General features: G+C 39.1%; 1 protein-coding gene across 2 annotated transcripts in view; it reads left to right on the forward strand.

The window, feature by feature from the left end:
• GMDS (GDP-mannose 4,6-dehydratase) overlaps nt 1-14,429 on the forward strand; it is a 426,996-nt gene that overhangs the window by 160,046 nt on the left and 252,521 nt on the right. For both annotated transcript variants that reach the window (XM_055799448.1, XM_055799450.1), the window contains 2 exons: nt 10,066-10,258; nt 11,119-11,223. In XM_055799448.1, the coding sequence (XP_055655423.1) occupies nt 10,066-10,258; nt 11,119-11,223 (298 nt within the window). The remainder of the gene's footprint in view (nt 1-10,065; nt 10,259-11,118; nt 11,224-14,429) is intronic.

Raw genomic sequence — 14,429 nt, forward strand, 5'->3', positions numbered from 1 at the left:
TGGGCAGTCTGTCTAATTGGGTTTATGGTCCCATAAATAAGTAATACATGCACATTCATGTAATTCATTTTTTTTCTTGCAATATCCCTGTGAAGTAGGGAAGCTCTTTCAACCCTCATTAGCCGTAAGGAAGGAGATAGCAATTCTTGTTGTTGGGAGGGGGAGAAAATGCTTTTAATTTCAGAAAATGAAAAATTACAGTGATTTCAAGGTGAAAGCTTTTGTTAAACATTATAGAAAGTGGTCTTTTGTAACGTATGTGTTGTATCTCTATAGATGCTTCATTCAGCTTGGTCGGGATGATCTAGAGGGCTTTACTAGGAGACAGTGTTTTTTTCTCATCTTTTTATGGCAGTCTTTGCTACATCAGTTACTAGGTGGATATAGCACAGCAAGCCAACTCAGAATAATGACAAATATAACTTGGCAAACTGGTCAGACAATTGTCAGTAGATAATGTGTGGGTGGGGGAGGAAAGTAACAAAAAAAGAAAGATTTTTGTTAAACAAAGGTTCCAATATTATAGGAAGTTTTAAATTTGTACTTACTTGGATTTCAAAAAGTTGAGAAGTTATTCTACAAAGGTTCTTCATTCATTCAGTACACTTTATTTCCAGATTAAATGCCCTTAAGGAAAAAAGACCCTAGTCCATATTCAAGTCTGTGATCTCCATATCCATGTGTGATATTTTATTTCCTCATGCAGGGAGGAGCATTTTTGTTACTTCAGGGGTACCTGAGAAACAGTTGTTTGAACTGCTTCTAAGCTTTCTAAAATGATGCCGTTTGGCATGAGGAATTGCAGTCTGGAAAGTAATCTTCTCAAGTGATAAGTAATAAATGCTGGGGAAATAATTTTTCTCTGATTGAAAAAGCAAGACTTCTGGCAGGGCCCATAAACCTGGGGATATATTACTTTATGCATTAGCAAGAGTTGCAAGAGAGTACAGCAGGGTAGTCATTTGCAATGCATTGGGGTAATTCTGGCTTCCAGGCAATATGGGACTTGTATCAATATTTGGGAGGGTCTGTTGTGTTACGTCAGTCTAGCTGGCTGGGAAGGCAGAGAGGAGAGACTCTGGGAAGGCAGAGGGTGAACAAAACTGTGCCGTAGTAGATTACTGCTTTAATTATCTATATTGCCATCCACTAAAAGTCTGTCAAAATCATAAAGCAGACAGGCAATGAAGGTTTTTTTGGTTTTGTGGGGTTTGTTTCTTTTTTCTTTCTTTTTGCTTGCGATGATGTTTTCATCACTTCTGTGCAGAGCATCCTTCTGTGTGTTCTGAAAGCATCAAGGAGGCAAGGATGAAAGTTTTTTTTAAAAAATCAGAAGTTAAAAAAATATTAATACTATAACCTAGTTGTCATGTTATAATTTTAAATAACCTGTATGTTTTAAATTAATGTCTTTATATGTGAAAGTGAGTAAAAATGGTGCTGTTTCTTTCAAAGTGACTGCATTCCCTGCATGCATTTTAGTCATAGTTCTCTATTCCCCTGGTATGTATAAAGCGAAATGAATTGGCTATCTTTTTACATCTCCCTTTGAATGTTCTCTAGTGACTCTGCAAGTTGCCCCTTTTTGTCTTTCTACTAAATAGCATTTAAAGCTTCTGGCACAGCTGGACTTCAGTATGTAAAAAAGCTTTTATGGTATTACAGTGTCACTAGCCATTGAAGCTACACAATTTGAATCATCGAAACCCATCCTGACTTTGCTGCATGTGCCGTGTACTTAAAAACTTGAGTCAACATGTATATTGTTCAAACTATCCCTGAACAAAATCATGCTGAAAAGGAGCAAAGAATCAGTGCTTCTTTTTTAAAAGCTTCTTTGCTAATCTCTGTAATTTGAAACTAAAGACTTTGAATAGTGGGTTGGAGATTGTTCTGCAAGATAAATCCCTTGCATCACATAACCCTGACAACTCCTTAGTTCCATCAAATTAATAACAAATGGATAAGAAGATAAGCAAAACTAATGGGGAGGTTACATTTTTGTGACAAAGGTTTATGGCCATACTGAATCTCATGTTCTGTGATATCCCTCCTCCTCCTCCTCCACTTTGGTATATTTTTTTAACTATCAGATCTGTGCATTCCTCTATCTGAAGCTCTTCTGTGGAGGAGACGTGATGAATAGCAAGTTGGACCATGTGCCTCTGAAAGTTGCTGTGAACAACTCTCTACTCCCCCAGCAGAAATCGCTGGTTTTCTACAAGACCAGGTTTTATTCTTGCACACTGTACATCCACTTTCTACTCATTGGATGGTGCTACGTGTCTGAACACCAAAAGTCGCTGCTGTAATCCCATCTCCCTGTCATCTTAAAATTGTGCAATAATTTAGGGAGCAACCTCCGAATGACATCTGGACCAGCTCTTTCCATAAAGCAGGGGCAGTTTACAGCAGGTGACTCAGGGCTATGTCTGATTGAGTTTTGAGTATCTCCAAGGGTGGAGATGCCACAGCCTCTAGCACTGAAACAGGTTCTGTGCAGACTACCCATGCTGTGAACTTTTTTTCCTAATACCTAATTGTAATTTTTCATGTTTCAACTTGTGTCTGTTGCCTTTTGACCTGTCGCTGGGCAACTCTCTTTTAATCCGGTTTCTTAAATTCTCTTAATCCACTATATTAGCTAGTCAATAAGCAGAAGAATAAACAATTTACAAATTACCTCTGTTTGGAGATCTGTTCCAAAACACACCTTTCAATCACTAATCAGTGGCCAAGAAAACTGTACAGGATGTAGGAGACTTTTTAAAATTAAAATGGAGAATGGATATTCCAAGTTAAGGGTTGTGGCATCAGCATTTTGAAAATAACAGGCAACTGGTGGTTCTGTATTTCTTAACTGGTCAGGCATATACTCATGGGCTGTTTTAGAGGCAAGGGTGAACATGATGACCTCGTGAGCTGGATTTACAACCACACCTGCAGTTTGCCAGGGAGGAGTCACTTTTTAAAGAAACTAAATAACTAATCCAACTATCAACCCTTACTAGTCTTATAAATATAAAACTTTAACCACCCAGGGAGTATTTCTCCACGCTTATTCTCTGCTTTTGGGTTGATTTCCTTTCTCTTTTTCCCCCAACAAAAAGCAAGCAGTAGTTTTTACTCATAAGAGGGGAAAAGGAAACCTGTTTTAATAATGCCAAGCTATTTCTCTGTAAAGATTATTTCAGAAAATTTGCATCAAGAACTTGGCATTAATCAAGAGGAGAGAGAGTTGTAAGGAAAGCTTACCCAAGCCAAACCATGAGAAGCTGCTATATGAACATACACTGTGGAGTATGTTAGGGGACCTCTTGCCCCTAATCCTTGAGTATCTCAGCTCCACAAAGAAAGTTGCTGCCCCTTAGGGAAGACTCTGTTGCAGGGTATTTCAACTGCAAGATGGCTGGGGACTTCAGCAAGCCTAGCAGCACTCTTGTATCTCGTGTGGGCAATAGCAGTATAGCTTAGCTGTTCATGAATTTTTTAGCGCTTGTGGAGCTGAAAGGTAACAGCTGCTTTTGGATTCTGCAGTGCCTGATCCTTGGGGATGTGGTGAAAGGTGATGCATAGTTTTGCTGCTGCTGTTATCCTCAGTAATTTTTTCAGACTTGAAAGTACACTTTTGTGGTGAGGCTTCTGCTTCATCCCACCCCTTTTTTCCTCATACACATTTCCCAGATCTCAATGCACTTGGAGAAGTGAGTGGTGGGGAGCCATGAATGAACTCAACTCTTCTTCACCCCACATTTGTGCTCCTTCTGTGGGCACAAAGGCGTGTGTGTGTGTCTCAGGCAACGAACAGGTTTACATTCAGGCTTCCCTTTTTGTGTGTGGTGGAGACCACTCTGGGGATACTTGTATTGGACTCAGCTGGTCCGTAAAAGCAGAGTCTGTTGTGGTTTATGGCAGGTTACAAAACATGAAGATCATGAAGGATCATTTAAGATCCCTAAACAGCAAATAGCTTATTTTTGCACTTTGATTTGGGTCTTCACACTTAGAGGTGGAAGTAAAATGTTGGCCCACTGATTTCAAACCCAAACTTCTAGCCACTTCAGGAAGGCTCTCTGAGGTCCCCCGTCCTGCAGCCCGTAGTGTGACAGAGCTGCAGTGGGACTCAGCCACTGGGACCTCAGCGTAAGCACTGACAGAGAAGCACATCTTTTATCGGCTGCACTGCTTATTCCTTTGCATCATAAGAAGCTTGAAAATCCAAGTTATCCAAGCTCTTTCGCTGCAGCAATATTTTGAATGACTTGAGTTAACATGAATTTTAGGAAAAAATGTTGACTTCTGCTTCCGCTTAAAAAACTTTTTGCTGCTAATTTTCTGCTTATAATCAGGTGTCAAATTGCTCTCATTCTTACTGATCACTTTATTTTTTTCTGTCTTATTAATGAAAGAACAGGGAAAGGAATAGGAAAGAAGGTAAGTCCACAAAAGTTGTGTTCCTTTTATCCAGATTTTCAGTCACTGCTTTTCAGTCAATTTCTATTTAGCTAAGAAGTTGAATAGGGCTTTAAGATATCAACAGTGTAGGTTAATAGTAAGTTCAGAACTATTTAATTGATTAATTTTCTACATAACAAAAAATATATCATTATTTGTGGGATTTTGCTGCCTTTTGACTACTTCTTTTATTGGGTGAGAGGACGATGAGTTAAGCATTCATTATGAGTTATGGGGTTGGGAGGAAGCAGAATTGCCATATTCTCCTAGAAGGTTACCTGACATTTTTGTAGATATATAGGTTTTTCCCCATCACCTTGACACTGCCCAGCTCCCTCCAGATTCTTGAGACTTCCTAATATCCCTAGGATTTTTTTTTTCAATGTGTTAGGACTTTATAGGAATGTTTGGCCCATAGTCTGTATTAGATTTAGCAACTGGAATGTTATGCTTTACGTGCCTGTTCCTAGGGGTTGAGCAGTTTATTTACTGAGATGATATAAGTGATCCCAGTGGTTTTTATTGGCAGTGGAAGGCACACTGAATATTCAAAGCAAACAGAATTGATTTTAAAGAATACAAAAAAGTAACCGCTGTGAAACTTGTGAGACTTGAAGTGTTTCTGAGCAGTTTTTCTTCTTTGTGATTTACTTTTCAGGTGTAAGCCTTTCTCAATGCTTAAAGAGATCTAATACATATCTTTTACTCTGATAAATCTAAAGAATCTACTGTAGGCTTTTTTCGAGAGAGCAAGGCTGATTATTTTAATGCTATAGTTAGGTTAGCCACCTTTGTTTTTACAGTGAAAGAATAATAATTTACATTTATATTATCCTATTTCCTCCTGGGGCTTCACATAAGCTTCCCTCTTATAACACCAGCCTTCCAGAAATCCCATCTTCTGAATTTGAGAAGGCTGTAAGGAGGAAATGAAATTTCAAATCATTATTTATATTTCTTAGGTAGGGCATTGAACTATATTCTGCTAGCACATGCTATTTTTTGCTTGAAAGCTAATTAGTTAATATGATTGCAGCTCATCTGTTGGATTGTTCCAAATGACAAAACAGAGATGAAATATCTCAAACCTCTGTGTGCTAAATTGATACTTATTTTCAGAATATCGCCACTGTCGACAATGCATTGGTCAGAAGCAAGTAGTAAGTCTGCAGTCTCGTATATAGTACTCATAGACATGATAGGAATGTGTTCTTGTGGAGGGTAATACCCATATGTTTTCATTTAGATAGTTTTTAGTAAGCTTTTAAATCTTGTAAAAGACCTTGCTAAGCTTGGTTTTGAATGATCAGTTGGGAAACATCATATTTAAAACATTGCTCTATTAAATTCAAATCTCTGGTAAAGATTGAATCTGGCAATTATAAAGAAAGAAAGAAATGACCGGGGGGACGGACCAAGAGTTCACATTCAAAAGGTAGAAACCAGTTCACAAAACTCACTGTAATTCTTGGAGCCACGTGAAAGAGGAGGCATAATGTGGTTCAATGTATTTGTGTTGTGTCCTGTGATTCCAGGAATGTTATAACTAATTAAATCATATTTTTCTCAAGAAAAATTTATCATCCTATGGGTAAGCCTTGCTATTGAAATTTTTACTTGTCGAAGAATGTGTTTGAAATGTACTAGCGCTGTATCAGGGATGAGTCCAGCAATGAAGATACTCAATATGTAGAAGTCCTATGTACATAAGGGGTCTGTCTGCTTTTTAGTATTCTTTAAGGCAATTCTGCAAAGTGTTCAGGACCTGAAAACCTGGAACTGAAGTACTTTTGACCAAGGATTAAGTATCTCTATTCTTCTATCTACATCTGTTGAGCGACACACTGTTAACCGCTATCTATTGAATGGAATAAATAGACACATCTTAAGCGTATACATTCACAGTATCTGCACAGATTAATGATGACAACTGCAGAAGCATGATGTCCCCATTGTACATGGGAAGGGTGCACCAAGGTCACTCAGACTAACACGTTCCATGTAGACAATTTCTGTTTTGTTGGTATGTCCTGCTCTCGCTTTGTCACAAAGTCTGCCCAAAGAGGGTAAAGAAGTACTGGATCCATGCCTTCAATAACTTTTCAGAAAACTTTCAGGCTTAAAGGTCCTGCCAAGCAAAGTCTTCCCTACTCCAGTTGTTACAAAACCTCCTGGTTTTGTCTTCAGAAAAAGCTGTCAGTTGCATGGCTTACTTTACGCAGTTGACAGTAGCTGATAGTTTTGGATTTTTGAGGTTAGAATGGAGTATCTATCTGTCTTAGGTAGCTAAATTAAAAAAACCCTTGTATGTATATAGTTTCTCCAAAGCATAATCAAGACCATCTCTATCAGGCTTTCTGCTCTGACTCACCACTGTCGTTACAGTGTACTTTACTATACAGGGAGATGAGTTTCCTGATTCAGGCACTTAAGATAGTTGTCATAAATCAGGCTGTTTGAAAACTTTCATCTCTAGGTATTACCTAAGCTTTTTTTTCCACTGGATAAATCTTTCAGAAAGTGTAACTCGTTCTTAGCTTTCATACAAATGCCTTTGCCATCATTTCCATGGAGTTTTTATTCTCTGATGGTCCCACTGAGCTCAGTGCACCAGTGAAGATTATTTCTACGAGTAACATCTATTGAATCTGATTCCATATGAAGTTTCTATAACTCCAACCCTGGTCTTTTTTTTGTGTGTTGTGCATGCATGTCAATTCTCTCTTGCACGTCCCTCTTAATGAGGTCCCTGCATTATTTTATTATTTTTACTCCAGTCTTACTGCTGATCTTGCATAAAATAACATATATAAGGAGAGGGAAATAATGTGGCAATGGATAACTCAGCACCTTTTCCTGCTCTGCCCTGCTTGATTTATAACTACTTAATCAATCCAGTATTTTACAAAATTCTTCTACATTGTTAACTTTGAATTAATATCAAATTAAAAACTAGTGTGCATTTATCTATATTTGCCATGTTACTGCTCCTATACTGCACAGAGTGTCTTAACAGTCCAGCGTTTTTGGTGTTGGAGGTTTTAGTGGATAAAAGCATTTTTTATTTTCATGAATGCCATTCTAGTCTAACCTGCACTCCAAAATGAAATGTGTTTAGTGGTCTGAGCCCTGTCCCCAGTGAACAATAGTCCACATTACAAAACACCGAACAGGCACAAAGCTGGCAGTTTCTACTTGGGGACACTCAGAGCCGGCCAGCGTGGAGGCACAATTACCTCACACCCCAGGGAGTGATTTTTCTAGGTGAAGACTGAGGTCATTCATAAGGCAACAGGGAAAACCATCTCTCGTGAAACTGGTCTCTGCATCAGCCAAGGAGAGCAGTTCCCAGTGCTGCTGCCACAGACTCATTGCTCGCTCCAGTTAAGAAGTTTTATAATCTGGGAGCTCTGATTTAAGACCACCTCAGTTACATGTGCAATTTACTTTGTAGTAGAATATATAAGCAAAGATTTACGTTTTGGGGTGGTGTTTTTAGCAGGTTATTTGTTGGAAGCAATACCTTAATACAGGTAAATTCCTAGTTCTGCTACAATTAATGTTTTGCCTTTAGTTAGACAACTGGGATGTTACTGTGAATATGTGAAGGTGCTAACCATACAGTAAATATACTAATTTATGTTCATTAGTGCATTATTGACTGTATCAACTATTCATCAAGATGTTTTCCCAGGAGTTACTCTGACAACAAAGCTGAGAGACCTTAAGTGGCTGTCATCTTTGTGCCAAATGGATTAAAACAAAAAATGCTCAGCACTTCTCAGTGGATCAGTGCTCAATTTCAGCTGGGTCATACCAGGTTAACAAGCCAAAATATCAGGTGTCTTTTTTTTTTTTTTTAAGAAAAAGTAAAAATAAAGTTTGTTTTTGTTCATACCGTTGGCTATTCAGATCAAAACTGTGTGAGAACTTTTTTATTTTGGAGCACAGCAACACAATCTAGATTATTTCATACCTGTATTAAATTAACCATAAGTGCAAATTCAAATTAATCTAATTATTTTTATTTCATCTGCTGGGTAAATAAGCCTTAAACCTCTAGTGATTACTGCATAGTGAAGGAAAGTGGCTTAACGGGAGAAATGAATACAGGGCTGGCTGGCTGAATCTGTAAAGAGCCTGAAAAAATACCTGGTAAGTGACAAGTTTTGCACTGATTTCACTGAGATAGCTCGGCTTGTCCAGCTATGGTCAATCACTAGTATTCCATTACTAGTTACCCTGTCACTGAAGACTAATGGAGGGGGGATCATAGATCTGTGCTATCTGACTTTGGTAGTATCTTACTAACCTCTAGCCTAGATCATATACAGAGACTGTAGCATTGCCATCACTCTAGAGCTCGTTCCTGACAGTCAGTCATCAGCCAGAGGGGACATAGGCACAGTAATTCTTCCTTGGGTCAGGGCAGTTGAGGAGATTGCCCTAAAGGTCCGTTCCCCTTTACTTTTTTATAACATTGGCAAGTATAAACAGGGAGCACTTCTTCAAAAACTGGCATGAGCAAAATCCCTGGGTTGGAGAGAAGATGTAGAAAAGAGGGGGAACGTGCCTCTGTGGGTGCTGTGGGTGAAAATTCTTCAGAGTCCAGGAGCTCTGTCAGTACATCCAACCAACCAGCCTGTACCCACCAAGCAAGCAGAGGGAGCTCCCTTCTGAGTGTTCTTCCTCCTGCCTGCAGATTGGAGTGGTCACAACACATCTTTTACCTTCAGCTTACTTTTTCAGGGTTTTATTTTAGTTCTGTAACTGCGAGGAACAGAATTAATGTATTTTTGAAACACTCTGAAAGCCTAGACTGAAGCACTGTCACATGGCGTGTGCCACAATCAAGCTCATCATAAAGATAACTGGGAACTACTGGAGCAGGTAGAGAAAGAGGAGCCTTGGTCCAGCAATGTGCACATGTTTATTATCTTACTTTGAAGGATATGTCAGGTTTCTTTTGGATACCTCCACCCTTTGATCTCCCACTTCAGCATCCCCCTAACCTCTGTGCAGAAGCCACAGCTCTTGTACACCTTCATCAGGTGGGGTTGGGAGTGCATTTGATAGCAGATATATCTATTTGTCTCCATTTTGATGTGTCGTTAAATTGCAAAACTTTGGACCTCGTTTAAAGTTTCTGGTTGATTTATTTTTTTTAATGTTTATTTATGCTGTCATGCTGTCTGTATAACCTAATATTTTAAATATATATATATATGTATATTGGACAATTTTAACCACATTCAAGTGTGTCAAAGATATTAAGCCCAAGTGAATATTGTGAAAATTGGCAGCTATGGAGATGAGAGAGCGCCTGATACTGCTCCCACTGTGGGGAGGCTTACCCCTTACTTCACATGGGAAAGTAATCCTGAGAGGGAGATCAGGGAACACCAGTCTTTTGGTTCTGCTATTTATGGAGCTACTTGTTTATTCTTAGAAATCCTTTGAGGGCACTTTTGTAAACTGAGCATCTACTCTGTCCAAAAGTGTCTAGATGGTCTGTGATAAGTGGTGTATTACTTTGGTTGTACATGATCACAGCATGTGCTGGTTCCCCTAGTAAAATCATTGTGGTTTTTATTTCTTTCTCTCCCTAAGATTTCTTTCGACCTAGCAGAATATACTGCTGATGTTGATGGGGTTGGCACTTTACGGCTCTTAGATGCTATTAAGACCTGTGGCCTTATCAACTCTGTGAAGTTCTACCAAGCCTCCACCAGTGAACTTTTTGGAAAAGTGCAAGAAATCCCACAAAAGGAGACCACCCCTTTTTACCCGAGATCGCCTTACGGTGAGGATCGCTGGTGGTGTGTGCGGTGTCTGTCTGTCTGTTCTCCCCACTCATGTCTCAGGGCTGAAGTCATTTGGGCGTGAGATTAGAATGACGATAGAGCTAAAGTGACTAGACATGTCGAGAGGCATACCTTTATGAATTACTCTATAAAAAGTATTTGCTGCCATTGCCTGGGGGTTGGAAATTAGCATCTCACTTCACAAGACCGTGTTCATTCAGCTCAGAGGTAGAGAACTCTTGTAGAGAGGGGGGAAGGGTGACTTTTCCTTCACAAAGGGTTGTGAGATACCACTGAAGTGATAAGGTTTCATATTTTTTGTTGCCTAAATGAAAAACTCCCGGGAGTTCACTTCTTCCTTCATGAACTCGCATGAAATTTGAAACACTTATTAAAGCAATGTGCATGGAGGAATTTGGTGATAAGGTTTCAAATCAATTTAAGTGTTAAGGCACCAGATTTTCACTTCTATTCCTCCAAAGTAATTTTTTTTTTATTAGCAGGGGTCACCACAGTGGCACATTTCACACACTCTGGCTGTGTTAATTATATTATAAAAGAAAAAGTGCTACGCTGAGTGTGCATAAGAAAACAAGTGAGAAAGTGCCCTAACACTTCCTGGGCAGTTCAGAAGCTGCACAGAGGAGGAATGTTTTCCCATTCCACTGCTGTTTATTGAGCTGGATGTTTTTTTCCCATATGAAGTGTGACACATACAGGGAATGAATCAAATTCTAATGCACTCCACTGTTGAAATGCGGACTTCTCCCTGCATGTGAGAGAGTTGTGTATGTGCATCTGTCTGAGCTGTGTACAAGCAGAGCGGATATACGTAACGCTTTAAAATTATTTTTTGCAGGGGCAGCAAAACTGTATGCCTACTGGATTGTGGTGAACTTCAGAGAGGCCTACAATCTCTTTGCTGTCAACGGCATCCTCTTCAATCACGAAAGCCCCAGGAGAGGTTAGAAAATCCGCGTGAAACCGTTCCCAACTTGGCATACATCTGACCGGAAAAATGAAACAATGCATCCACAGGTTTCATTTAAACTTGCCAGAATTCTGTAGGGAGGGTGTTGTGACTCGTAGCCACTCACAGGGTTTCTTGCAGTCCTCCTGGCTGTCCCCAAGCCTGCAGAGCAGCAGCTTTCCCTTTCAAGCATCATATTCCATTTTGTAGCCCTCTGAGCCTGGAGGGAAGCTTGCGTATCTGATTTTGTGTACCAGTGCTCTCTAGAGACTGCAATGACCTCGTAACATCCCTGAATTTTCTTTCACTCTTGACAATAAATTAAGGCTAAAATATTAACAGGACACAGTAAAAGGCAAGTTTTCTAAACATTTTAGATGGGCAACTGCATAACATGCAATTTTAGGTGTGACTTGTACTGAAGATTTTTATTTGCATATAGATGTCAAATTAAGAGGCAGAAATAACAGACCCTCTAAATTCATAAGACTAATGAGTACAGCCTGGTATATTTTGAAAAATCTGTGGATTATGGCCCATACCTTCTGACAAGACAGCTTTTAACACATGGCTTTAAAATGCCTTTCTGTTTAATCCTTAATAACAATGCAGCTTAAACTCCACTTAATCATCCCTTTTCCTCTTGCAGTACTTTATGAACAATTAATACTGGTATTTAGTTTGAATAAGAGTCCGTGGCTGATTAAAAGTCTCATACAGTGACAGTTTTCCTCTGCCCTTAAAGTACTATGACTGTACCAAACACTATAAAATTAAACTTTAAATTAACACAGAAAACTGGATCCTCAGTGCAGAAGCCTTTTATTGTGGTCTGTTTCTAAGTGAAAAATAAATTCAAATTTTACAGGAATGCAATTATATAAATTATAGCCTGGCACAAAAAATATAGTAATTTTAGTCATACTTACAAATATAAAATAGACCATAATTGCAACTCTGCTTAAAAAAAAACAACAAAAAGAACTAGTTGGTGTCAATACGGTTTAAATACTGATTTAAGTCTTTGGGAGCCACAGCTGTGAAACCTCATAGTACACTGGGCAGGCAGCTTTTAATACACTGGGTAGACAGCATTTACGGTAAGGGTGAATCAAATACTGGTGGTAGAAGTTGTTGCATCACCTCACTGGAGCAGTTGACAGTACAAGTTCAAAATTAAAAGAGAATAAAATCCACTGATTGTTTCATTTAGAAGCCCTAATACTTTGCTTTCTTCTAAACAGTTCACTGTCATTTATTCTCAGTGCGCTGTAAACTGATGCCCAAATTGCTCTGAGTTATCCTTATGTAATTAAAACATTCGGACCAACATAAAGAATGAGGGAATACGCAATACTAAATATTAACTTGAGGGAGCTACTAGATGAGATGGAAATTACAGGAACACATTTACTATTTCTGCTGCTTCTCTATAAGCTTGTGCCGTTTTGAAGGAGGAAAACTTCGGTACTCGTTGGTATTTTGATCCCTCTGAACATTTGTTCCAGCTTGACACTGCTGCAATGGAGCTTCCAAGCCGAAGTCTCTTTTCAACACATTTACTGTCCCTGTGGAGAACCCAAGTCTGTGCTTTGAAGTCTCAGGCTGTACTTTTGGTTGTATGTATATGTTTGGTGCAGTTTTAAGCCCCTTACGCCACGACAGGAACTTTGTCTTAGAAATGTTTTTGGTTGGCTCTCTTTGCTTTAGTGGGAGTACATACCATGGAAGCACCTGTAACCACAGCCCAGTGCCACTTCCTTAGTGTTTTTATGGGAGAAAGTCTGTAAATTTATATAGAGAAGAAAATGGAAGAAAAGTAGTTCTTAGGGTTTTTTTCCTAATATCATCATTTTCCCAATGTTTTTGAAGACTGCAGAAGTGCCTTGGGAGAAAAACAGGATTTAACTGGCATTTCTGATTCCTATGTAGAGATGGTAATATACATGGAAGTTTTAAAATGCCTTATTTCATTGGCTTTTTCTTTTTTAGTTCTACTGATTTCAGAGATTGGGAATACCTTATATTCCAATGTGACACACCATTATTCCAGTTGGGTTAGTGTTACAATGAACTGATTGGATACAGCATCCCATTGATGGTGACACTAAGTGCATCTTGCTCACACGAAACATAATCCCCGGGAGTCAGTGGCAAGGAGAAGGTTGTGGCAGTGCCGCTTGCTGAGGTACAGAGATGATCTGTCCTGGCAGACTGTGCACATTTTTTTCCCCATATCTGAAGTATTAATCACACTTCTGAAAATGCAAGCTTCCTACAGTGAATGTATTTATAGGGAAAGACTGTGAAGAGACAAATCCTAGTATTTCTTGTAGGCAGGAGTCCATGAGGTGTGTTGCACTGGTAATGGTTAGGATGAACAGAATGCTTTTTTGGTACCTGGCAGCCTGTGTTGTGGACTGTGATTGAATACAGAAGTGTTTGTATTTGAAGTACCAGTACTCACGGTGAAGGAAGATGGATTGCAGTTGTCTGCCAAGTGGCTTTTAGCAGCTGGTCACTGAGGCAAAGTTGAACAGACAGTTGTAAAGAGGTTTGCTTCGTGATCTCTTCGTACAGTGTTCAGATATTGTACTGCTGGGGGAGTGATACACAAGTCTAGTGAAAATGAGAACTTTCTAATCTCAAGGTCTGCTTCTGTGAGAAAGGAATTTAGGAATATACACCTCATTTCAGAATACCAGTTCTTCTCCTTAGCCTTCCCAGTTTTAACTCAGAAAGGGGCACCAGTAGTTAATCTCGTGTAGTCTATATAACAATAAGGAACTCTGCAAAGAGTTCATAAGGGTAAAGGGTGCTTAAGTCTAATACAAGAGGTTTCCAATTTCCTGAAATTACCAAAGCTTGAGAGAAGTGCTGGCTTTGAGAAGCTCATTTGATTTTCTACTTCTGTCTTGCTCTGTAAGAGAAAGACCGTAACAAGAGTAGCTCTGAAGATGTGACACCATACTGCAAATCTGAACACTTAAGTTTGCTGTGTGGGCTTCCTTTTAAATCTAATGTTTCATGTTTTGACAGCCACAGTAACTTTAAAAAAAACCACCAGTGATAAATTGTAGGTTGGTAGAACCCACTGTCTGAGCCTTACATCTTAATTTGGGAATAGTACAACATTATTAAATTACTGGGGTCCACGCTCGAGAGATACATATGTATGGAACAACAGAGAATATTATCTA

This window comes from Falco peregrinus, chromosome 3 (assembly GCF_023634155.1).
Source record: "Falco peregrinus isolate bFalPer1 chromosome 3, bFalPer1.pri, whole genome shotgun sequence".
NCBI classification, from domain to species: Eukaryota; Metazoa; Chordata; class Aves; order Falconiformes; family Falconidae; genus Falco; species Falco peregrinus.